Below are 27787 nucleotides of genomic sequence, written 5' to 3' on the forward strand. Positions count from 1 at the left end.
GTGTAGGACACGGGTACACATCGCCCTGCTGTGGATTCTCCTCACTCTGACATGTTTCACCCAACAACGGGCTTGACAGATGATGTGTGCTACAATAAAATAAAATTTCAACAAAGCTTGCGGTGTGTAACCGGACTTTTTTGTGATAACTGCTGATGCTGGCGGAAGCCGGGCTCAGCAGGTGTGCACCTGCTATTCTCTCTAGTGCTCTAGGGCTATTGCTCGCTATATATTGACAGAGCAGAGCCATGCTGAAGGCCGGGACAGATCCCGACAATATTGTCGGGATCCACCCCACCACCTGATTGACAGCTGGCTCTGCCTCTCTACAGCCAAAGCCAGCTGTGCCCGCCCCCACCCCCATCCGTCCCTCCAGTGAGTGCTGGAGGAATGGAGAGAGTAGGAGGGAATCCGTAGGAGGGTGTCAGTCACCGCTCTCTGCAGGGAGAAGATTGCCAACTGAGCCATCATCTCAGTTCTCTATCAATAGATCACTTGTCACACGTCGGCTATAATTCTCCTTTAACTAGCTCTAAAGAGCCACAAAGCCATCCCTGACCTCTCTAGTTACTTGAAGTAATTAATTCTCAAAGATCCTAAATGATCATAAAGTCAGTTTGCAACAGCTTAGATACACCTGGTGTTTGTTTACATTGAATGCCCGGCAGGCTGCCAAGATTGCTGCAGCAATTAAAGTGATATGACTAGTTAGTATTTCAGTGCTTCTGTTGTGAACTTTTTTGTGAAGATTAATGTCTACACAATGACTAGAGCTTCAAAGCTAAATGATGATTGGTTTAAAGTGTTTTTAATGTTTGTTAGGATATGTAAATACTTTAGTGCGCACAATCTGGGCACATGTTTACCTTGACCAACACCCTGTTACCATACTTACTAACCTGAACAGTAGTTATTATATACTATACATTGCCTTTTTAGTATTATTTGCTTTATAAAAAGGGTTCATAATGGTCATTAACATTATTAAAGTCCTTAACTTCCTATATCATGACTTGGCACTGACGTGACTCATTGCTGGCTGTCATGTACCACTATTGCACACAGCGACTTCACAGGCATAATTTCAGAACTACGAATTCAACACTACAAATGCACATATAAACAAACCACAAAAATATTTTATTTTGAAATCATAAGACTTTCAGCTGAAGTCAAACACTTCCAGTTTTTCCATCTGTTATAGATTTTACCAATGTGTTGTTCACATAACACAACAAAGTGCTTTTATTGGTACATAATGTGAAACCTACAGTATGTAATCATGGAAATCAAATACCTTTTTCATCATGGCTTATGAGGAATACTATTAATATTGGAAGCGTTAGGCATCTGACCTTTATGATTACAATGAAGCTGGTTCTGGCAGGGAACATCTCTTCCCTACTGGGCTACCAGTAAGAGCCAGTAAGAGGTAGTATAAATTGGGTAAGGGTCAAAGTTAAAGATTTACAGTTCTGTAAAATAGCAATGAAAGTCAGATACAAATTATTAGTATTTGGTGTAAAATGTTAAATCCCTTGCATAAAATTTTTAGGGAGAATTTAAGGACTTCTTTCAAGGGCTCTTGATTTAAAGCCTTATTTAAAGCAGTGTTGTCCATTCTTATAGTGGTCTTCTGACAAACTGGTTACCATGAAAGTCTGATACTGGAACCATAAAATACTTCTAACGGTTAAAAATCACACGGCTTTCCTTGGCAACATTCCTGTTTTTTACTTAAAGATAAGCAGTCTGGTCTTCATCCATATCAATCACACTGAAATATCCTAAATATAAATGATGTATAGACATTTTCTTGAAGTGTGAATCGTTTTAGACTGAAGGCCTATGTAGAAATGCTAAACTTTCCATTAGTTTACCTTGCATCTAGCATTTGGACCTAATGGGTTTCCCTAAATTAAATAACATTTATGCCGTTTATACAATACCTATAAAGTGCTATAGAAAGACTAAATAGAACATACATAGGATATCAATCTGTATAATTATTAATTTTAGGAATACTGTGTAAACATAGAAACAATTTTCTATTCAAACATTCATATTGACTAAATAAAGAGAAGGCTTAAGTAATGATCTCCAGAGGTTTCTCAGCATAGAACAAACCCCAGCGCTGATCTCCTAAACTGCAGCGATAAAGCTTTTCTTTCCAACCATCAATGATGTAGTTGTAATCCTCTTCAGAAAAACTCTGTGAAGTAATTAAAGAAAAATGAAAAATGTAGCTGCTTCAGATTGTGTGAGAAATTATGAATTAGAAAAACGTCTGGTGATTCAGTCCTGTTTAATATACCTCTATGAATTCCTGCTTTATTTCCTGTGTCCTTGTAAGTTCGTTATTCAGGACTTGTACAAACTGTTGGGTCCGATCCAGAGCTTGAACTTTTACAAATCCAGCTTTCTCTAAGAGCTGTAGAGAGAAAAGGAATTTAAAATGTAAATGTCTGAATGTATTTGTGCCATACTTTTATATTACTGCACTCCCAACCAGGGCCAGATTCCCCACAAGGCCAGCAAGGCCATGACCTTGGGGCGGCAGGGAGTAGAGGGGCAGCACAGCCGATACTGGTCCCAGAGGTGTGGAATTCCTATCACCCAATGCCCTGTGCAGGTAGTTCATTTCTACATTTAACCCATCTGTTTTGTACATTATATGTACAAAACAGATGGGTTAAATGTATTATTATATACAAAAATGTTTCTTTATTTGAAAAATATGTGAATAAGATCATGATATGTATGACCAATTGGATATTTAGAGCTATGTACTATATCAGTGAATATACAAACATTTCCTATGCAGGGATTTGTTTTGTTTTGATGTATGAATGTATCATTTTTAATAGTATTTAAAACAAAATACATTTTGATATATTTTTTTATATATCTCTCTTGGACGGTCATTTACACCCCTCCAGAAACCCTTATATCCCCCCATTTTTTGTGAAATCTATTGAATTTAGGGGGAGAGGTGTAAACTAGGTGCCCACAGGGAGACAGCCCATGATTTTGTAAAATGCAGCCAAGATCATTTGTAATAAGCCTGAAGGTCTATCCCCCCCCCATGATCCTCCCTTACCGCGGCTGCCTCTCTCCCCACCGGCTGCCTCTCTCCCCACTGGCCACCTCCCTCCCCGCCATGGTTTTCAGAGTCCCCCGCTCCTCTGGGGGACCAGGGACCACAACAAAGTAGTTCAGGATGGAGAGCGGGGAGCAGAGCGATGAACATCCGTTCTCTGCTCCATGTGAACACTGAGTCAGGAACGCTACACTCGCAGTCTTCCCATCTCAGCTGCCAAAGGAGAGCCAGCATAGTGCTGTGCTTAAACACCTGTATTGGAAGTAACAGGTTCAATAAAGAGAGCCGGTGACCTCCAAATGCTATCACACAGGGGTTTGTTATCTCCTGTGTGATAGCAATAAAGTTAAGTAAAAAACATGGGGAAAAAAATTGAAATTGATAAAAATGAAAAAAAAATAAAAAAAGTAAAAGATATCAAGATAAATACAAATTTAAAAAAGGAAAAAAAGGATACAAATAAAAAAGTGATAAAGGAAGAAAAAAAAAGATTAAAAACATTAAAATCAAACCTGCCATGATTAAACACATGCGTAGGACATTGTGTCTGTGTGCGTTGAGTGCTGCCCCCATTCCACTGTGCGCCAAAGTATGGTAGCTGTGCAGCAGCGCTCTCTAACGCACACAATGTGCATTAAAGGGTAGGTTCATTTCAGAATATGGAATTACCTGCTCCACCTTCCCCTCCACCGATATGGGTGTACTATCTGTACCCCATACTGCTATCCAGTGCAGCCCTGCACCATGGATTTTGAATTTCGCTCACACACTGACCACACTGTCCAATGAGAAGTGCTTCTTAGCACGGTAAAATACAGTTTTGTTATTTTTTGTATCAGGACAAGTAGATTGTCACGAGGGACAAGTAGATTGGGCCCTCCCTTTACTCCTTGGACAAGTAGTTTAAAAAAAAATAACACCCGTGGGACCTTTAAATTTTTTAGGAAGTTAGGCTGCCTGAGGTCCTGAGCTTGCTGGGGACCTCAGGTAGCTGTCTTTGATAGTGCCAGTCCAGCTCCACATTGCCTCCTCCTCCTTCCGGGCGCCAGCATAGGACAACCCCACACCCACCAGAACAGCCCTGGAGCCCAGCACAAGCCTGGATCCCACCTATTCAGCCCTAGAGAGCTCAGCAGCCGCATGCAGAGCTCTGGAGAGCTGGGCACCCACCCAACAGAGCCTCACAGGCAGCCCCGATGACACTTGCATGCATCCCTGCTGAGACCCATACGCAGCCCTGGTGCGATATGCATGCACCCCTGTATAATTGCTGTGTAATCATGGATTGATGGGATCTGCAGTCCTCTATAGCCAGTTGCCATTCTCCATTGCTGTATAATTAATGATTATACAGCAATAGAGAATGGCAACTGGCTATAGAAGACTACAAATCTCAGCAATCCATGATTGCTGGTTGCCATTCTCCATTGGGGGGAAATTTTGCTGGGAGGAGGGTGCAGTGAGGAACCTTTGGGCAGCAGAGTAAAACCCGCCCTGCTTTCAACCATACCAAAAGAACCACTCTCATGAAAAAGTTGTGTTCTGATAACTGTAAGGGGTTAACACATGTAAGCACTAAAATGGTGCTTGAAAAGTTACAGCAAGTTTAATAAATACAGTTAAAGCCTATCTCCAGGGGAACCCCAGGAGTGCAAGGGATAACTGTTTGTATTTGTCTAGGTGAATTCTGTAAAGAACTTTTATTTACATGATGCTCACTCCAGCTGGCTCCAAGACCAGTGTCTGCAACCTTTCACATCTATCATCACATCTATTGCACAGCCCATAGCCTTGCAATATATGTGAGGACAAAGAGGGACAGTCAACAGGCCAGAGCTGAGGGCAGAGGTGAGTATGGACACCAAGGGAGAGGGGATCAGGTAAATAAAATTGCTTTACAGAGTCCCCCTAGACAAATACGAGCAGTTAACCCTTGCAGGACGGGGGTAGCCCCATTGCAAGGGTATTTTTTATTTTTTTTAAATGGAGATGGACTTTAAATGTTAATAAGCATATTTTTTTAAAGGAATTAAAAGGTAAAAAAACAAACACCTACAACGATGTAAAAAGTCCCCTGCACCCACGTACATGAATGCAAACGCATGCATTCACTATGCGGGCATGCAATAACATGTTTGTATGCACTAAAATTAATTTGAGTGTATATTGTCACTGAAAATATAAACAATTAAGGCTTTTCTCAGCAGAGTATTTTCCTATTACACTAGCAGAAAACTTGGGCTGGGAGTAGGAGGGCTTATACTGGGCTTGCCACTGTTTTTAATTTGCCAGTGTCCAAATGTATTGGTAGGTGGCAGTATAGCCCAACATTCCTGTGTCCCTCAATGAATGAGAAAGGAAAAATAAGTTATTTCATTGAATGGTACTATGTAATGCTCAAATATATCTCTTTTTTTAACTATTAGAAAGAATCTCACAATAGACTTTTCACAGGAAGCTAAGTAAGTGATTCCTATTTTACCAGTCTGGTGATATAGTCTAAACAACTATAATTTGTAGCTCTCAACTCTCACTGAGTTGTATAAAATAAATCTCCTTAATGTTTAAAAAGCCTTAGAGTTAATAGGGCACCAAATACAATACCTGTCCATACTCTTCAGGTGTGTACAGAATATATCCTCTCTGCTTCACATACTCCTGAAATACGGGAGACCAAGGCTGTTCCCCACAACAATAATCCGTAATTAGGAGTTTTCCTCCAGGTTTTAGCCAAGACTGTTAGAGAAAAGGACAGAAAAATGTAATAAAGGTTATGTCAAGGCAAAAATAAAAACATATTTAGTACATCTTTGCAATACATGCACATTTTCCCATGTTTTACCCCTTAAACTATGCTTCAATTACAGAAAAATTACTGTTGATGTGCCACAAGCAGTGTGCTCTAACCTTTCTCACTGACGTGACGACACAGCTCGTGCTTAAAGGAGAACTATGAGGCGAGTGATTTCCACTCACCTCATAGTTCTAGCCGACCTGTGACAATGAGACTGTCACAGGTCGGCTCAGTAGATCGGGAGGTGAGCGAACACATACCAGGTTCGCTCACCTCTCGATCGTGTCCCCGCTCTCTGCCGTGACAGGGGGAGGGGCTGGATTCCCCTCTCCGATCTGCCAGCGCTGACTGGCGGAACGGACGGGGGAGGGAGCGGGTACAGCTGGCTTTGCCTCTAGATAGGCAGAGCCAGCTGTCACTCACGCAGCTGGGCGGATTCCGTCATCTACGTCGGGATCCGCTCCGGCTGCGGCATCTCAGTATACCGCGAGCTGTAGCTCGCGGTGTACTAACCTTAGGGTAACGGGAGGACACTAGTTTGTGTCCTCCCGTAACCCTAAGGAGAACTATGGGGAAAAACACTGACCCCATAGTTCTCCTTTAAGCACAGGGTGTCAGCCCTCTCCTCATCTCCTCCCCTTTTCTCATTTCCATAACCCCTCAGAAAGCACAGAAGGTTATCGGTTTACAAAAGTTATGGAAAAATCAACAGGTATGTTTTCACTTATTGAGTAGATATAACAAAACACTTTCAAAGGTATAGCTGGCAGACCAAAAGAGAGCAAATAAGAGAAGTTAATTGTTAGAGTTTACACGCACTTTAAGAATGGACAACTACACTGCAAATGTGAGGAAAAAGATCACCATTGTCTCGTTATACGCTATCTAATAGTTCAAAGATTTAGGAAGTGTATGTGAAACCTGTGCTAAGAAAAATATGGAGACCAACACTGCTAACCTCTGGATCAAAATCCTAGTTGCCAGGCTGTCTCTGGCTTTAATACTGTCTGAGGCAATGACATGGAACAAACATGCAATTCATGAAAGGCAGTGTGAAGTCTGATCTGTACACCAATGATTCAGAAAGTACAGAAGCAGCATGACAGACAGTTATAGTTTTCAGAAGGAGAGTTCAGCAATGGCAGCGTCCATACTTGCTTGGTACAGGTTTCCTTTAAAGCCAAATATTAAACAAGAATTAACTGCTTAGGGCAACCAATCCAATATTTTTACTTATCTCCAGGTTTTATGAATCAGCACTCAAATGTTTACATGCTATAAAAACACACAGTTTTTCATAAAATGTCTTGCTGCCAAGTATAGAATTAGTAAATGGATGTACATAGAATCTCCTGAAGAGTGCTCCCTTGTCATTGATGTGCAGAATGGTGTCTCTGCTGTACACCACATCGAACGATGCTTCTGGGAAGATCCGTCGTGTGGCATCTCCAATTTCAAACTGTACCTATTGATGCAGGAAGAAATTACATTTGTTTAACCAGAGGAAAATGTAGCATAATCAGAGCAGTAGTGTTTAGTGAACAGGAATATCACTAAATAAATTGATCAATTTGGAAAATCTAATAAATTAAGCCCCTAAACTGATTCAGATACATCACTCACCAGAGGGGTCTTCTCCTTTATGGCTCTCTCCATGGCAATTTCTACCATGTTAGACGACAGGTCCATCCCCAGGACTTCCACCCCATACGTCTTCAAAAAATATATATAAATATAAATATCTCAACCAAAAAGAAAAATACAGTTTGGCTTTTTGCAGAAGATACATCAAATTACTAATAACTGCTGAATTTTATACTGCTTAACGGATAATTTCATTTTAACTAAGTTGTCCTTTACAGCTTCCTCCCACCCCCCACGTGTTAGCCATACAGCTATATAACTACCTTCAACCCTGTTGCAAAGATATTCACTCTGCCACCCTGCACGGTGCGCACAGCCATTGAACAAAAAAGTTCCGTCCGTGCCTTGTACCTATTGTACACCTCGCCAATCACTATGTTCATTCCTATGGCTGCCATCAAAGAGAGTATGGAACCCAATCATAGGAATTCATGGAACAAGCAGCGCATACAAAGAGTGAAGTTGTAACGATTTGCTAGATGTTATAAGGAACATTAAAAATGTTTTTGCCTAAACAGCACCTCTGTCTGGAATTCCTCCTAAAACAGCAGGGCACTTCCTGGTATGTTGGCGTGCTAAGGAAATTCTGTTGTAAAGCTGTATATCTGCAGTGTGAGTAGTAAGGCACTGTGGCCCTAATTTCACATCTCAAGACATTTTGGAATAAGATTTTGTGATGCCACTACTGTGTAACTCACTGTTCTACTTGCTGGAGGCTCGGACATGAGGAAGCAAAACACTGCCTCCATGAAGATGCCACACACACACACAAACACACACAGTGCAGAACAAAGTGGGTGTGTTTGGGAACACCTCTCCTGCATTACACACTGCTAAGCAAAACAGGTTTAACAGGGCACAAACAAACAGGATAGAGTTGGACTGGAGCAACTCACTCAATCCTATGTAGGGCTGTATGCTCTGGTTGAATTTCAAGAATAGAAATGTACCTTGGCCATGTAGAAGTCTCCTCCACCGATGCCACAGCCAACATCCACAACCCGCTGACCAGGTGCAAGGTTCAGCATGGAAATAAATTCCTGCAAAGAAAAAGAATGTAATGTGAATGAAACCTTTCAGTGCAGTTCCAGTAACTGAAACTCGATCCACAAAGCTGTACCACTCTATATTTTTCATGTAAAAAAAATTCTACACAGTACCACCTTTGGGAATACATTCAATCTGCATGAATCAGTATATCCAGAGCAGGAACTGTCTACTTTTTCCTCAGATGAACACAAACTACGGTGAGAATTCTCAGCCAATGTACCCAGTGTTTATTAATCCATTCCAACTGCTTTTACCATTTTAACTAGGCCTCACCTTAGTGGTTTCCAGCCCTCCAGTGCTAACAAAGCCATCACCAAATATCTTTTCATATCTTAGAATTCCTTTTCGGGAATACTGCTGGTTGTCCAGGAACTGCTGAAATGTCACATAGCCCTGGTGACCATCAGGTGCCCGAGGGACCTTCTGCAGTTGCCAACATAACTGGTTCTGATTCTTCTTTTTCTGTATACACAAAGTGAATTTCCTGTACTGTATTGAAAGCAAATGAATGCTATTCCTACAGCACCTATTTATTTTTTGTTGGAATGTAGTTAACATTATGGAAAACACAGAGATCTAAATTAAAGAAGAGGTAGCAAATGACAATAGAAGCATCCTGAAGGAGGCTATAGATGAAGGTGTAGTTTGTAACACAAAGATGGATTAAGGGAAAACAAGTGTTCTCTACAGACAAGCACACACAGGGGTATTCATCAAAACTGGAGCAGACAAAATCTGGAGCAGTTGCACAGAGCAACCAATCAGCTTCTCTCTTCAGATTATTCAGTTAAGATTTGAAAATGAAAAAGAGGAGCTGATTGGTTCCCATGCACAGCTGCTCCAGATTTTCTCTGCTCCAGTTTTGATCAATTCCGCTCACAACAGTATGTTTAGTTAAAGTTAGCTTGACCAAACAATGTGGGTTCCATTTCACATTGTTGGAAAACCAACAAGTGTCTTGCTTAATAGACCCCCTATAAAAAGTATCAGGCAGCATTTCCAGGCTCCCACCCGTTACTGATGCGCTGCGGGGCTGAGATCTGTGTCCTGGCAAAGCCAATGATTAGCTGCTTAGGCAAAGGCAGCCAATCATTAGATCTCCCTAAATCACCACTCACCTTCCTATGCAACTATAGGAGAATAAGCCTAGAGCTGCTACCGCGTAAGTTTTGCAGGGATCTTATTACATTGGGCTAAGGCAGCGGAATAACAGTTTAGGATTAGTATAGAATTTAAGTCTTCTTTAACAAAACCGGTCATATTCAGGCATTGACACATTTTTTTGTACACTTCCACAAAAAAGAAGAACCCACAATTTTCTCTGAAGTAACTTGAATCTGGCAAAGGTAATCATTGTTTATTCCATAGTAATCATTAATCATTGTTTATTCCATGATTCTGGTTTGATTTATTCTGGTTTTGCCTTTGATTATTCATTCAACAGAATATTTTGAATAATAACAAAGAAACAAAGAGTGGCCGCCAGCCACTGTCAGAATACCTGAACAGAGCTGGCAGCTCATTGGCTGCTAACTCTATTCGGCCAACAATTTTCTGACTTCAGCTGATCAAGGGATGCCGGTCGGAAAGGTGCCAACGGCTGCACCCATGCAATGAATTTCAGCCAGTTCTTGATGAAATTCGAAGCGTGTATGCCTGGCTTTAGAGTGAATGATAGGTGTGGTAGAGATAAAGAGTGTAAAACATCTGCTCACCTTAATATATGTCTGCACAGACTTAGACATCACAATTTCAAAACCACTGTCTCCAGGCAGTGAAGTGACTGATGTCAATAGATGGTTATACTGAGCAGGAGTACGATACACCGTAGGGTTAAATGTTCGTTCACTGTTCCCTAGGAAGGAAAACGTGTCACTAATCTTTAATATTTACGCAGATCCAAAATAACGCTATTCAAATATTAATATGGCCTAAAAATCTATCTAAACCACACTACAATTTCTGAAACGAGAGAGGCAACACATGGTTCATGCTTCATATGTATGTCATGGTTGGACAGCTTTTTGCACCTGGATTGTCACAAAAATACAGGGAAATTGGGCTCCCCCCAAGGCATACCTTATGTTCCCTCTCTTCCTCTTTGTTCTAGCGCTACTCTTTTCTGTTCTTTCCTGGATTCATTTTCTCTGTTTTCGCTCTTTTTACAGCTTCCGTTATTTTCTCTAAGGGCTCAATTGTGTTGGTTATAGACATTTGGTGCTGATCCTGATAGACTTCCAGCAACAAGGTTGTTCTTTTGGGACCGTGATATGTTTTAGTCTCATTATGGTTTCATGTGTTCCTGAAGGAGACGGACCTTGTTGTCTTCATATTTTAATATTTGGTGTATTTACTGTTTGTTGAGCTCATGTTCACTTACATACGTTGCTTGAATTTATATCTACTGTCTTGTTATAGTAAAAGCTTTAATAAAAGTTATTCAACCATAAAAAGAAACTGGGCTTCACATCATGCATTCATGAAATGTCCCCCAACATTCCAGATGTGCTGAGCAGTACAGCACAACTTATACAATCCTTGACTGCTGAAATGAAAATATGACGGAATACTGAAGAGTTGTAGGACACCTCATACATTTCCTTGTGTCATCATATTCCCTCTGTACTAAAAGTTTTAGATCCAATATTTTATTTGTGCGGGGCCAAAAATGATGCCAGTTTTTGGTCCTCGAAAGCTTTATATACCGTATATACTCGAGTATAAGCCGAGATTTTCAGCCCATTTTTTTTGCTGAAAAGTGCCCCCCTCGGCTTATACTCGAGTCAGCGAGGTCCAGTGGTCAGGTTTCTTCTTACTTACCTCGCGTCACTGCTGCTCCGGTGGGCGGCGCTCCGAGCGGGGTCATCTGGCAGTCTCCGGGTCCTAATTTAGGTGGCCGGAGACTGCCAGATGACCCCGCTCGGAGCGCCGCCCACCGGAGCAGCAGTGACGCGACGCTCGGCGAGGTAAGTAAGAAAAAAAAAAAAAAACCCCGCAGCGGCCAGTCAGGAGCAGGGGAGCAGGGATGAGTCAGCGGCGCGCTGGTCAGGCGAGAGGAGCTCCAGGTGGGGTTGTAATTTAGCTGGCAGGCACCTCTAAGTCAGCTAAATTAGGACCCCACCTGGAGCTCCTCCCACTGGACCAGCGCGCCGCTGACTCGTCCCTGCTCTCTCCGTGATGTGATGATCGATTACCGGCACACGGACACAGTGAGGGCTGGTGGGGGTAGAGAGAGAGGGAGATTTATTAAGCAATTATATATGTATTGTCTGCACTGTATTAGCAGTATATACTCTATATAGAGTATATACTGCTAATACAGTGCAGACAATACATTTACAATTATACTAACATGAATGTATTAAATGATCTGTATGTAGCCCTGTACTATGGATCATTTAACCCATTCATGTTAGCAGAGGATCATTGTAAATGTATTGTTGCAGGCACTCTATATGTACATGTACTATATACTACATATAGAATGCACTGAACAATAGATTTACAATTATCCTCTGCTAATATGAATGGGTTAAATGATCCGTAGTACATGATATGTAGCCCTGTACCCCCTTTTCCACTTACAGAGCTAGGTTATTGTTTTTCTTTTAAATAAATATTCATGTAATTTTATTGGTATCTATCTACCAGTAGCTTCCTCATTTCCCACCCTCGGCTTATATTCGGGTCAATACTTTTTCCCAGTTTTTTGTGGTAAAATTAGGTACCTCGGCTTATATTCGGGACGGCTTATACTCGAGTATATACGGTATTTAATTCAACATGTGCTAAAACACCTCATTGTAGATTTTTAGGTTAAAGTTACCTTTTTTTTTCAAACTGTTAGGTAAAGTTAGGTAAGGTGTCAGCTTGAATCAACAGCAATTACCCTTAAGTGTCTGTATGGACCTTTCAAGTTCTTCCATAGCCTAGGGCACTCAAATATGCAAATATCGATATGGGAACGTAAAGTCGAGGTCTAGTTCACCCTTCCTTGCCACTATTGTTTCCAAAATATGATGTGAGCCCTTGGCATCACTTTCCCAAGTTGCTATGTGCATATTAAAGCATACTGGTCTATGGATCCCCTGGAATACTCAATGATCTTAAAAGGTACCACCCTGCACTTTATTCAGGCATTCACTTTGTCCAAGAGTCCAAATGGAAAGGGCTTCTTTAATCTGGAATATTTAAGCCACTTCTGACCTCACAGTATAGTAACACCAATGCTTTCTCTACCACTGCTCCTAATTTTGCTGAATACAAAAGCTGCAAAGTGCATGGGTTGAGCTTTAAAAATCATAAATACCTGGTAAAAACAGTACAGCATTTATACAAGTATGATATTTAGACATTCTATTCAAAACAAAAAAAAAAGTGTAATAAAGCATTTTTAAAAATTACACTGCTATATTAAAATACCTTGATGTTTGTCCATCAATGTGATTATTGCTAGACAAGTGCGCCGGCAAAAAATTTGTTTTGTTTTCATTTGGATTTTTCGTTATTTCGGGATTCAGGTCCAAAGGTCAATTCGTTTGGGATTCAGACGAAATCCGAATTTTCGTTAGCTGTAGTATGTACGGATTTTCGTTATGAACGAATTGTCGTTGCGACACAGTGACAGACAAAAAATGTTTTGTTTTTTTTACAGTACGCAGGAAAAAAAAAGCGTGAGGTTGGCCCCCAATTGATACCAGACCCATTAAGTCTGGTAGGAATGTTAAGAGTAGTATGTCTTAATACTATTCTTATGACATCTCGGCTCGCAGACCCAAATGGCATTCGGGAGCTCCCGAATGCTATTGTGCTATTTGACAGCTCAGAATGTCAAATGGGAGGAAAGAGCCCCGTGACGTCGCAGTTCACTCCACCCATTTGTTTACATTCTGGCCAGAGATGTAATTTTGCGGTGAGTCTTTGTTGGGTTTGAACGGGTCATCGTCTTTTTATTTCGGTGGGACGGCGGGCGTCGTTCATCGTGACTGACGCTGGAGCCATTTTTTTAAAATAAAGGACTTGTTAAAAACAGTTTTTTCATTAAAGAACTTTTTTTCAAAACACGTGGTCTCTTTATTTCCTTTTAATCCTTTAGTGAATGAGCAGGGGTATCTGGGTGCCCCCTTAACTAAAGGGGTACCCTGATGCAAATAAGCCCCCCTGCACGCAGACCCCCACTACCAACGGGCCAAGGTTGTGGGGAAGAGGTCCTTGTCCCCATCGGTATGGTGACACCCTCCCAATGCTGAGGACATGTGGCCTGGTATTGTGCAGGAGAGCATTTGATCGCCCCCCCCCCCCCTTTCCTGCCCTGCGGGGCCTGTGCTCAGGTCAAGGGTCTGGTAGAAATTTTAGAGGGGACCCACTTTTTTCCCCCCATTTTGTGGGGGTGGGGTTCCCCCTTAAAATTCCTACAAGACCTGCAGGACCTTTTTTTTTTTTAACTTGGGGGAGTCCCTCCTAACATTACTACCAGACTTAAAGGGTTTGGTATCAATTGGGGGGGAACCTCACTTTTTTTTTTCTGTGGACTGTAGGACTGTAAAAAAAAAAAAAAAGTAATTTTTCTTCTGTCTAATGTCACTTTGCTGCAACGAAAATGTGTTCATAACAAAAATTCATACATACTACTGCTTAGGCCCCATTCACACTGAGTGATTTATCGCGCATATTATCCACGTGATATCGCTCTCCAATACAAGTCTATGGAGCTGTGCTTGTCGCTGTCGCGCGTCGCTGCTACAGGACCCTTTTTTTGTGCAGATGTCGCGCGATTGTACTCGGTCCAATGCAATAATTTGCGCAACATTATGCGGAAAACCGCTTGATATCGTGCAAAATGACAATCGCGCGATTTGCAATCCGCTCAGTGTGAATGAGGCCAAGCAAAAATGTGTTGTTTTTTTTTTTAAACTTAATTCGGGAAAGAAATTCGTATGCATTCATAATTTTTGTTATCGGAAATTCGGATTTGTTTGCATTCATTATTTCTGTCATTTAGAAATTTGGATGCATCCGAATGTACAAATCGCACATGTCTAATTATTGCAGATTGTATGTAATAACTGTAAACCCAGCTTGTATGTAATAACTGTAAACCCAGCTTGTATGTAATAACTGTAAAACCAACTAAAGGTGTTTAATACTGACCTGATTGATAGAAACAGGACTCCCTAAAGAAGAGATAACCACCAGGTTTCAGCCATCCCAACATCTTCTGTGTCAGTGATACTAGCTCAGTATCATTTAGATACATGAAGAGCCAGTTAGAGAAGATGAAATCATAACTAAAAAGATAGAGAACAAATTAGACAGTGATTCTTTGTGATTAAACATCAATTTATCTTAGAGCACCAGCTTACCTGTTATCAGGAAATTCTAAATGAGTGACATCAGCCTGCATAAAGGTAATGTTTCCACGGTAACCGTTGTCCTCTCGGTTTTTCTCAATAAAGTTCTGCATAAAATCCACTGCAGTGACTTGGCTTGCCAACTTAGCAAGATGGCCAGTAAAACGCCTGTAATAAACAATGTCAAATTAGCAGAGTTCTTTGGAAAGCCAGAAGCAAAAACTATAACCAGAAATATAAACAAGTGCTATAATTATACTGAATTTGAGACTAATTAGATTGTTCTCATTAGCATAGGCTTTACCTGCTACCCTTGCAATGGCAGGCATTCATACAAATTAGCCACAACTCAGTCATTCCAGCAGATCTTGTAGCTGAGGATGTACTGTGTATATTTTACAAGATTTAAATGTTCTTTTTAAACTATTGAGTTACTGTTTCAGCCCATAATATTTACATCCTGTCAAGCAGCTATCAACAGTAATTGCATGTTAATCCTAATATGCCCAGGTGTGAACCATACCCATAGGAATTAATGGGATTTCACTGTTTGAGCGTTTTGAAGAGCGTAGGAACGCGCTACAAATCGCCCAGGTGTGAACCAGGCCTAAGTCAGATTAATGTCTGATCATGATCTGCACTTGTTCTTTGTGACTTCAAAAATACTAAAAGTGTTAGATTGGCATGGCATCCAGGTATATACTATTTTTAAAAGAATCAGTCAGCAATGGCAACCTCCACATTGCCTCAGTACAGGTTTCTGAAATATACAAACCAAAAAAAAAAAGTAAATGGCAACACCTAAATATTATCAGTTTGTCAGTTTTCAATTTAGCATCTTTATTTTTAATTATAACAAATCTATAACCGTAATTTTCAAAGTGTGTCTCATTGACAGCACCGTGTGCGTTCAAGAGTGGGGACCCTTATCTAGCAGTGATGTAGTGAAATCACCCATAGTTTACCGGAATACATTGACCAATGGATAGAGAAACAATGGGCAAATAAAAACAATGGTCTTCTGTGGTTCCTCATGGAAAAATATGAGAGGAACAAGGTCTGAGAACACTGCAGAGAGATTACAGTTAACGACAATTCACTTACATTTATTTTGTTTTGCTTACACATCTCACCGGACAATAGAATATTATTGATGTCATGGCAATTGCATGTTTACACAAACATTTGAATTGTGTTGCCCTTCTGGATATGCAAACTTCTATTATGCAACTTTACAAAAGAACTGACATAGTTACATAGTATTTGAGGTTATGAAATGAGGTTATGAGAATAAAGACACAGGTCCACCAAGTTCAAACCATTGTGTGTATGTTTTGGATTCTGCATGTGTATGTGTGTGTACTAGTTCCCGTGTAATCTTATTTTTTAAAGGTACCTGTACCCCTGTATGTTAGTCTCTGAGGAAATTGTCTAAATGCATTTTCAATGATTCAATACTCTCAGCTGATACCACTGCTTGTGGCAGAGAGTTCCAGACCCTAACCCAGTGGTGGCGAACCATGGCACTCTAGCTGTTTTGGAACTACAAGTCCCATGAGGCATTGCAAGGCTCTGACAGCCACAGCCATAACTCCCAGAGGCAGATGCATGTTGGGATTTGTAATTTTGGCACAGCTGGAGTGCCAAGGTTCGCCACCACTGCCCTAACCGCCCTAACTGAAAAGAATCCCCTACGCCACTTGTGGTTAAACTTTTCTCCACTAATTTTAGGTTTACCGTAAAAAGTTTATTGCTGATGTTGCTATCACCATTGAATATCTTGTACATCACAATCATGTCCCCCCTTAATCTCATCACTTCCAGCGTGAACATATTTAAGTTTTGTAACCTTGTCTCATAGCTTTGGTCCTCCATCCCCTTAATTAGTTCAGTTGCCCTTCTCTGGACTCTCTCCAGCTCCGTGACATATTTTCTGTTGATTGGTGACCAAAACTGGACTGCATATTCCAGATGAGGCCGAACCAGCGATCTATAAAGTGGCAAAATTATAGATTTGTCTCTACAGTACATTCCCTTTTTAATACAAGACAGTATTCTGCTCGCTTTGTTTACCGCAGCCTGGCATTGCAAGCTATTATTCAATCTGTGGTCTACAGTGACTCCCAGATCCTTTTCCATTTCTGACTTCCTAGTGGAGTACTCATTATTGTGTATTCCGCTTGCCTATTCTTAACCCCAAAGTGCATTACTTTACATTTATCGACATTAAACTTCATCTGCCATATAGTTGCCCACTCCCCTATTTTATCCAGGTCCTCCTGTAATGTTATAGTGTCTAAGTCCGTGTCTATTACCATCCCAATTTTAGTATCATCAGCAAACACGGAAACATGGCTATTCACGCCCTCCGAGACATAAATTTAAAACATCCAGAAAGCGCTTTATTTTCATCTATGAACTGTGCATCAGCAGGCCACTCATGTAGACATCTGATGTAAGGAAGGGTAAAAGCTATATAAAGGAAAGGAGCAAAAAAATGCAAGCTATGTGTATTCTGTGACCAGATACACAGTCTACAGTGGTTTCAGAAAGTACTCAGACCCCCTTCACTTTTTCGATTTTGTTATGTTGCACCTTGATACTACAGTTGTTTAAATTCTTTTTTTTTCTCATTAATCTACACTCAGTAAGTACCCCATAATGACAAAGTGAAAACAGAATTTGGCAAATGTCTGTAAATATATTTAAAAGGAAAAAAATTAAATATTACATGTACTTAAAGGGATATTAAAGCCTATTTTTTTTTTATTTCTCCTTTAAGGAGACCCTCCTTTGCTGGAGATGTTGCTCTTTTTCTTTAAAAGTTTCTAATTCCTCGTTTTCTAGTGGCTCACCGCAGCGCTTTCCCCCCCACCCCCTGCACGGGTGCCACCATCGTTCTTTCCACAGTGGCTGTGTGTGTCTATGGACAGGCCACGCCCCTTCCCTCTTTGATTAATGGCAGAAGGAGCCTATGGCTCCTGTGCCATCAGTATCCTCCCCCTGCAACCGAAAGTTCGGGAAATGGAGGATCGCATCGGACCGGTGGCGGGGACGAGCGCAGCTGACAGGTAAGTGTGAGGGGGACTGGGGTAGAAAAAAGGTGCTGGGCCGTTTTTACCCTAATGCAAAGAATGCATTAGGGTAAAATACGCCCAGACCTTAATACTACTTTAAGTATTCAGACCCTTTACCAAGTACTTTGTTGAAGCACCTTTGGCAGCAATTACAGCCTCGAGTCTTTTTGGGTATGACGTGACAAGCTTTGCACTGCCATTCATCTTTGCAAATCCTCTCAAGCTCAGTCAGGTTGGATGGGGACCGTCAGTGAACAGCCATTTCCAGGTCTCTCCAGAGATGTTCAATAGGGTTCAAGTCAGGGCTCTGGCTGGGCCACTCTAGGACATTCACAGAGTTGACCCTAAGCCACTCCTGTGTTGTCTTGGCTGTGTGCTTAGGATCGTTGTCTGAGGTCCTGAGTGCTATGGAACAGGTTTTCAATGAGGATATTTCTGTACTTTGCTCCATTCAGCTTTCCCTCAACCGTCACCAGTCTCCCAGTCCCTGCTGCTGGAAAACACCCCCACAGCATAATGATGCTGCCACCATGCTTCAATGTTGAGCTGTTGTTGAGCAGGTGATGAGCGGTGCCTGATTTCCTTCAGACATAACATTTAGAATTGAGGCAAAACAGTTTCATCTTGGTTTCATCAGACCAGAGAATCTTGTTGCTCACAGTCTGAGAGTCCTTCAGGTGCTTTTTTGCAAACTCCAAATGGGCTTTCATGTGTTTTGCACTAAGGAGAGGCTTCCATCTAGCCACTCTGCAATAAAGGCCAGATCGGTGGAGGGCTGCAGTGATAGTTGTCCTTCTGGCACTTTCTCCCATCTGCACACAGGATCACTTGAGCTCAGTCAGATTGAACATCGGGTTCTTGGTCACCTCTCTTACTAAGGCCCTTCTCCCCTGATTGCTCAGTTTGGCTGGGCGACCAGCTCTTGAAAGAGTCCTGGTTGTGCCACACTTCTCCCATTTGAGGATTATGGAGGCCACTGTGCTTTTGGAGTCCTTCAGTGTAGCAGAAACTTTTTGTAGCCTTCCCCAGATCTGTGCCTTGCAATAATCCTGTCTCTGAGCTCTGCAGGCAGTTCCTTTGACCTCATGGCTTTTGCTCTGATACAGTATGCCTTGTCAGCTGTGAGGTCTTCTATAGAGGCGTGCCTTTCCAAATCGTGTCCAATCATTTTAATTTGTAACAGGTGGACTCCAATCAAGGTGTAGAAACATATCAGCAACGATCAAGATAAATGGGAGACACCTGATCTAAGTTTCAACAGTTGTTGCAAAGGGTCTGAATACTTGTGCCAATGTGATATTTCAGTCTTTTCCTTTTAATAAATTCACAGACATTTCTAAAATTCTGTTTTCACTTTGTCATTTTGGGGTACTGAGTGTAGATTAATGAGAAAAAAAGAATTTAAAGGAGAACTATGAGGTGAGTGAAAATCACTCATCCTCATAGTTCGAGCCGACGTGGGACAATGAAACTGTCAGATATCTGCTCAATAGATCTAGAAGTGAGCGAATACATACCGTCGCTCGCTCAAATCTCGATCATCTCCCTGCAGAGAGCGGTGACTGGCAGTTGTCAATATTTTCAATCATTGATTAATCGGCTTTCGATTAGTTGGCCGTGTTCACGGCTCCACACACGCCGCACCTCCTCCCCGCCTCACGCTCGCCGCTGCCAGACCTGCCGCCCGCTTCCACGCTCCACCCCTCCCCGCCTGACGCTCGCCCGCATCCACGCTCCACACGTCGCACCTCCTCCCCGTCTCGCGCTCCCCGCCCGCCCACATCCACATCGGAGAAGAAGTAAGGAGGAGCAGGTGTGGGGGGATGACAGCCGCAGACAGACAGGCCCGATCTCAGAAACAAGTTGCTGGAAGACTGCTCAGGTAAGCCTGCCCCCCCCATGGTGCTCTATAATGTATTGCTGGGATAGTGGGATTTGCAGGGCTTGAAAAATTTGATGGTGTCTCACCAGTCAGTCAAAAATGTCACCAGTGACCAGACTATAGCCTTGCAAATTATGTTAAAATGTTTTGGGGACAGATATAGCTTTCTTTTGGAGGTATATAATCACCACTGGGGGGGGGGGGTTATTTTTTTTATGGTAAAAAAAACCCACAAAGTTTCCCTACGTTATATTATAAAACATTTATTCTTATCCATATTTTTAGTAAAACATAAAAGTCGGGGTCCCGTCGGGTAAATAGACACCAAACATGTCAAGCCTTAAAATTGCGTGCGTCCACAAAAAAGGCGACGATTAAAACGCTTTTACTGCTCATCAGTCTAGTGCTATCAGTGATTAATGGCTCTAAAATTATTGCTCTCACTCCGACGTTTGCGGCGATATGTAACATGTGCGGCACAAAAGGCGCAATCGGCAATCTTCGTTTTCAGATGTAGGCGCACCCGACGCATATCTGCGTGTGTATGTGGGGGACGGGGACTTAAAAAATATATATTTTTTAATTTGTTTTATGCTTTATTTTTTTAAGATTCTTTAAATTTTGTATTACTTTTTTTTTTTACACACAACTTTATTGCTCTTACATGGGGGGATAAGAAGCCCCCTATGTGATAGACAATTTTCATGACAGGTCCTCTTTATGGAGACATCAGGGACCCCCAGAGAAGTTGATGAAGCAGAGATCAGTTTCATCAGCTTCTGTAGCTGGAGAGTGACACTAAATGCAGGAAGTGATGTAATATACATCACTTCCTGCATTCGGGGACTGAGAGGAGATCAAAAGGAGTTCGTATACTGAACTCCCTTTGGTCTCCTATCACAGAGACGTGCCGGTCCCGGCCGCACCGGGCACAGCGGATCTCGGGACCGGCAACAGCAGTGACAGCTGCTAATACAAGCGATCAAGCGTCTCTAGAGACGCCCGATCACTTGAATGTAAAGCTGCTCGTCGGGCTCTACCGTCCTCTCGTCACAGACGAGCGGACAAGTAGTTTTTTTAAGCCCTGGGGATTTGTATTGCTCTGTAGCTGATGGTACATTGTGCTGTACTGTATATTATACGGAGCAATGTACCATCAGCTATAGAGGAATACAAATCCCAGCAACACTGTATGTATGTATAATGTATTGCTGGGATATGTTGTATTCCTATATAGCTGGTGGTATTCTGCATTGTGCTGTGTAATATACTATTGCTGGGATTTGTTGTATTACGGAATTCCACCAGCTATAGAGGAATACAAAACCCAGCAATAGTACATTATACAGCGCAATGCAGAATACCACCAGCTATAATGTACTATTGCTGGGATTTGTTGTATTTCTCTATAGCTGATGGTATTCTGCATTGCGCTGTAAAATGTATTATTGCTGGGCTTTGTAGTCCTCTATAGCCGGTGCCATTCTGCATTGATTGCTGTATAATTTTACACTTTCCGTTTCACTATATTGCACACCAGACTTTTTTTTTTTTTTTACTTCAACCGCTCAATTCTTGCTCCTGTAATGGACTGCAATGTCAATACAAACTAGTAGTCCATCACTGGAGCCATTTTTTTATCCCGATTAATCGTACTTAATAATTGGCTAACTAATCGATTTTGAAAATAATCGTTAGCTGCAGCTCTGTATTAGGTCCATAGCTTAAAAAGAATAATTGTATACACTGATCTCCAGGAACTTTAAAATTTGTGAGGCGCAGGATATCATGAGGAGCAGAAATAAGTTGGTCTGCTATGTGGCATTGGAACAGGCTTTTGTTAAACCATGCAGAGGTGGACACAATCTGTAAAACTGCAAAAATATTGCTTTGTTTGCTAAGAAGGACACTTGATCCCGTCTACTGAACTCTTTCAGGAATCCTTACCCAATGCCAGCTCCAAGTTCCAACACATTTAAGCCATCTAAGCAAGGCAACAATGATATAATCTCAGGCTTCTCCTCCTTGGATAAAATCACAGCACTTGAATCCAGCATCATCTCTTCTACCGTTGCATCACGTGAGTGCTCCGCCCAAAACTCAATCATCGTTTGTCTCACTTCTGGTAACAAGAAAATATTATTAGATTAGTGAACATGCCTAACCCACACTGCACATTTATTCTACATTAAAGGATCTAAACCAGTGGTGGGAAACTTATCAATATAGAGTCCCTCAAATGCAGTCCCTAATATGTCCAGAGAGCTGCACAATAGATTTGTTTTTTGCAAAAATCTTTCTTACAGTATTTCTGAAAGAATAAAAAATGATCTTGGTCACTTACGTTCAAAAATCACTTTTGTTTTGGGGGGCACCCACCTGTGGTTTTGTGGGTTGAAAAAAATGAATTGGCCATTATCAATTTAAGTAGAACTGGACAATGATTGACTAAAATCTGTAAGGACATATACTTATACCTAGTTAGGCTAAAATGGCATATGCCATAGAGTCCAACAATGGCATCATGCACCTAATTGGATAGTTTAAAAACCTCTTCTCACTTGCGCTACACAGTTCACTACAAAAAAAAGACTAGCAGAAGAAAATGATTTAAACACAGTTAATTAAGGATGGGTAATAAGGGTGTTGTCCTGAAAAATTCAACATTAGGATAATACACCCGAAAGTATAAAGAAGAGAGATACGTAGGACCTGAAGATCTTTTCTCCCAAATGAGAGGTCTTGATTGGACTGCAAATCTTGGATCAATGTGCACCGAGAATTCAGTGCTGTGTCATTTTATGGCGCGAGCTGCATGCTCTTGAGACAGAAAGGCTCTTAGCGCAAAATGTGGTGAGTAGGCGGACTAGGAATTATTTACTGGTAAGGCTTAGCTTAGGCATTAGGTTAGTGCCCCAGGCTTCGCATTTAGGGTATAACTGCTGTGTGTGTGGGGGAGTTAAAGTATTAAAGACTCATATCTTTAAAATGACAACAAATATGTCTTTAGAAATGTTTAGTAATGACAATCTACAAACACATACTTTTAGATAATTGCCAGCTTTGTATTCTTTGCATTCCTTATTTCTCTTTTCTTCCCCAGTCATCTGACAGTGGCCATGTTTACTAATGGTAGATTACTAGCTCTCCTTTACTTCCTGGATTTCTGGCACATGTGACTAGACATGTGACCATGCACATCATCTCGGTGGAGGAAAATGCCTTTCCCTGAGATCTCATAGGATTACAGATGAGATTCCCCAGCAATGCTCTGCTGATGACAAGGCAATCCCAGTGTGCATTGCTTTGGCAAACTGAAGTCATCTTGCCCATTCAAAGCAGGAAGTGAATGCTCTGCAAGTCTAAATATTTCAGAATCACAGCATTTTACACCTGACATGTCCATGTTATTATTAAACATCACACATAGAGGGATGCATTGGTAGGATTTGATTTTTGAGTGCAAAGGTCCGCTTTAAGGGTTCGATTAAGTGTTAAAATTGTTGAGATTATGTTTTATGGAACGCTTATTTATTAGATGCTTTATGTTAGGAGGAGAGTTAAGCGTTAAGGGCTTATTTTAGGGATTTTATTAGGTTTTGAGGTGGGGGGGGGGGGGTAAAGTACCAGCTTCCTAGTAGAGCAAAGAATCAACAGTTGCACAAGAGTGTCCCTAACTTTTGTAGACAGCTAATGTGCTTCAGAATAAGGAAGGAAGCATTCTGGGGTCAACTTAAGTAGGGTATACACAGGTAGATTTTCACACAAACTTTGTATGAAAAATCCCATTGGAACATTCGATAATACCATCAGAGGCTTAGTGATTGTCCTTTGAAATTTAGTTTGATTTTAATTTTTATTTAACATTTGGTTTTGGAATGGATGGAGTTTTCCGACCGAATACCACATTTACCTTTCCAATTTTGTTCGATTGAGAAAAAAATTCCAACATGCTCAGTTGAATTTTTCCACAACTGCAATCTAAAACAATCATGGATTTCACTGCATCTATGATCAGAAAGTCAAGGGAATGTTCTGAAATCAATTTAATCGTTCGTTCACAATTCTAAGCACGTACACCCTACGTTAGATAGATGTGTTCACAACTATATGTGAAATGAGCCTCTCAGGCATTTTAAATGTGCAAAAGTAAACATATCAGCTAGTACCTTTACTATCCAGAAAACTTTCTTCTCTCTACCTCTTTTGAAACTGTTGTCACTTTGTTACTATGGACCATCTTCACTAGCTTCACGGTAAAGCTCTGCTAACTACCTTTTCCTTGTGCCATTAGAGTTTTCTTTCTGGCGATTCTAATTGGACAGGCAGTTGGCAGGGCTTCGCCTTGAAGTCGGGCATGTCTCCAAATGGTCACCTTTTATACAATTTTAATTAAAGAAGAACTCTGTGTAATTCTTTTATTAAAGGGTTTCTAAACCCTCACTTTTTTTTGCAAATATCTACTGCTAGCAAGCACTAGATATATGCTAAAAATGTATATATTAAAAAGAAAAACGCTTTTAGACTAACCGTTGCCTTCGCCGCGCGCTCCCGTCCAAAAATCCGAAACGGCTCGGGCGGCCGCAAATCATCGTGGGGCGGGCGCATGCGCAGTTCGGATTTTCGGCTGGGCGACGAGGATTTTTAGACCGGTCCCTGGAGCCTCTATCTCCCTCCGCTACAGCAGTCTAAGGTCCTATATATCATCACGTTCTATAAACAGTGTATAGGATGTGAGAATGCCAAGGGACATTCCATTGCTGCAGTGGTGGAGGCAGGCTTCAGGCTACGTTCTGTTCACACCATGCCAGGACCAGATCTGGAGCAGATCTGCAAATGCACTGCAGTGCATTTTTGCCACAATTTTGCCGCGTTCCGGTGCATTTTTTTTAGTTTAAAATGGGCTTTCAGATGCAGTCCAGTGCGTTTGCATGCATTTTGATGTATTTCCATGCATTCCAGACCAGGGAAAATGAGACAAGCAGTATTTTCTTTTTTTGTCTGGACCAGAACGGACTGCGCTGGTGTGAACAGAGCCCAGAAATACAAACTGTTCTGGTCTGGACATAGTCTGGACATAGTGTGAACAAGCCCCTCAGGAAGCACCGTCACAGCCGGCCAGCTCGGAGAATCGGCTGAGCATATATTTGTTATTTGCAGACCAAAACGAACAGTTAACCACTGCAGTGCGGGGTTAGCCCCACTCCAGGGGTTAATAAAAAAAATTACCCAGAGTTCTGTAAAAAAGTTACTGTCATTTCTAAAGCCCACCAGGAAGTGTGATAGTTACTTTTGCTGGACAGCTTGGTCTGCATGCAAAGGTGGAGAAAAATATAAAGGCTTGTGCAATGAAAAACGGAATTCATATACTGCAATCTGTCATTGCAAGTATATAGAACACACCATATTCTAAAACGATATTGACTTTATTACCATGCATAGGTTTGCTGCAGACATGTGTATAGCACATTTCCTTTATTGCTAGTTGTGATCATTTAAAGCTAGAGTTGCCTCCTAAGGCGATGCATTACTCAGAGTGCAATGTCCAGGACTCACTGACAGCAAGCCAAACTCATGACAGTAGCTCTTTCGAGGAAAGCTGAACTCCAGGCAGAAATAAAATATATACATAAATGCAGATCTGTACTCATTCCTACACCATATATAATGGAAGCAGTGTAAGTACCAGAATTTGACTTGGTATCAGTTCCTGTACAGCAGAGCTCATATTGGGACAGGGAGAAGCAGCCCAATGAACCAGTCAGTTGCGCTGCTAAGGAACATGCTAATAGTAGGAGAAAGAAGAAGGATGGAGAGATGAGCTCATCAGCCTATTGATTCTCCTTTCCCTGTCCAATCACAGGCTGGGGAAAGGACAAGACTCTTACTGCATTGCTGAAAAATGATGTATCCTACCTTTCCACACTGGGGCTATGCTGTGTGGCAGAGCTGTGTAGATCTCAGGAATGGATGGACAGAAGTACAAATTCTTTGGCAGGCAAAAATGCTCCATTATATGTACTTCATCTGTGCTTTTAACTGTGTGCATGGTGTTCAACTTTAAAGTCAAACCTCAGGTAAACTGCAAAATATACCGTTGAAATGCATATATGTGCATTATGTTACTGTCTGGAGGGTTCATAAATCTCTCCAGACAGTATTCTGATTTAGGGACCCCTGTCTGACAGCATTGTCAGGTCACTGACCTTGCTTTGCTCCACTGCAGTTAGGCAATACAGCTTGGCAATGGTCATTGACCCACCACCACCCAGCTGCCTGGATAGAAGGGGCATCACCACATTAAATGGTCTTATTCTGCTCTCTGGTCTTATTCTGCTCTCTCCTCCTATCAGCATGGTGCCAGTATTAGTGTGACAGAATTGAGAAATGTATTAAAACCGCACTAGTTTACAGATTTGACCATTCCTACTCTAAAGCCTGCCCTGCAAGGGACTACAGGAAGGTTATAAAAAAGAATAGGTACTTTTACAACATGAGTGCAAACTCTGTGTATTATGATAAAAGGACAAATATATCACAACATCCTATAACAACCAGGTCAGGCTTCAAAATAGATTAGGATAGCCAACATATTTGTATCTAGTCTAAATTCCATACATACCTTACTAATTATAAATATGGAATATTTGAAACCCTCTAACATGCCTGAGCAATGGGCTATACCCAGCAATGCTCCTAACTATAGTAAGCGAAGATAAAAATGTCTAGACAATCCCCTCTGCAGGCCATAAGGGAACAGCAAGCTCTATATGGCCCTAAAAACAACACTGTGGGGGGAATTCATCAAAACTGCAGCAGATAAAAGCCGGAGCAGATGTGCATGGGAACCAATCAGCTTCTCTCTTCAGTTTGTTCAGTTAAGATTTGAAAGTGAAAGAGAGAAGCTGATTGGTTGCCATGCACATCTGCTCCAGATTTTGTCTGCTTCCGTTTTGATCAATTCCCCTCAGTGTTTATATCAGTGCAGCAATTTTATGTTTCTGTATCAGAATGCAAATCTATAGTTTTCTAAGTTCCCAAGCACACCGTATGTACAGATCAGTAAACTTTTGCTGTGTTCAATTCTGTAACATCAAAATGGAAAAATCTGTGCCCGAGGTCCATCATTTACAGATGTATGCATGTAAACGCATGCTTATACATGCATGAGTGGAAATTTAAAAGAATGGAACAGTTTTTATAACAATCTACTGCGTAGATGGCAAGTACTTCATTGTGCATGAGCCCTATAACTAGAGAAGAATCATTTTTCAGAACTTTAAGGAAACGCTTTGCAATGAAGCATGTAACGGTTCGACTTTTCCAAGCCAGCACAAAAAGTAAAAAAAAAAAAAGTGACATTTACACAATAAGAAGAATGTGAACACAGGTGACATCTAAACTTCTGCAATTGCTTTCTTTACAAAAATAATCAATACATGATGGTTGCAGATCAGATCTATTACATTTCTTATACTGTACAGCATATAGATCAGGAGCAAACACAGGGCAAAGGACACTGATGAGCACATTGCAAGTATGACCCTCTTCCCAATGACATACCAATATAGCAGATATGCTGCTGGGTGGCAGCCAAGTCCACGCACTGAGAGATCTTGGCAAAGGGCAGAGAAAATCAGGTGGAAGGACAACTTTCCTAACAATAAATACCTCTGCATAGTCCATATAACACATGATTGGTAACATCACATAGTATGATTACGTCACACTGTCTCTGATCCATCACCAGCTCCCAACACTGAGATCACTCACCATGTGCCATGCTTGCTGCTGCAGTGTATGACGTCAAACGTGAGACTCTTTTCTATAAATCCAGTTTATTTTACACACTATATAAATATTGTCTATATATCTCTCTCTATTTATATA

General features: G+C 41.3%; 1 protein-coding gene across 1 annotated transcript; it reads right to left on the reverse strand.

Annotated features, from left to right (window-relative positions):
- Positions 1–1784: 1784 nt before the first annotated feature.
- LOC108784145 (phosphomethylethanolamine N-methyltransferase-like) lies at positions 1785–27787 on the reverse strand. Its single transcript, XM_018552887.1, has 12 exons — positions 27671–27787; positions 21845–22019; positions 14951–15106; positions 14739–14875; positions 10304–10443; positions 8862–9050; positions 8489–8578; positions 7518–7607; positions 7237–7359; positions 5705–5836; positions 2315–2431; positions 1785–2212 (listed from the first exon to the last, which is right to left on the reverse strand). Exons 1-12 carry the CDS (start codon positions 27678–27680, stop codon positions 2087–2089), a joined length of 1485 nt encoding a protein of 494 aa, XP_018408389.1. The 5' UTR covers positions 27681–27787; the 3' UTR covers positions 1785–2086.

This window comes from Nanorana parkeri, unplaced genomic scaffold (assembly GCF_000935625.1).
Source record: "Nanorana parkeri isolate BGI_ZX_2015 unplaced genomic scaffold, ASM93562v1 scaffold99, whole genome shotgun sequence".
NCBI classification, from domain to species: domain Eukaryota; kingdom Metazoa; phylum Chordata; class Amphibia; order Anura; family Dicroglossidae; genus Nanorana; species Nanorana parkeri.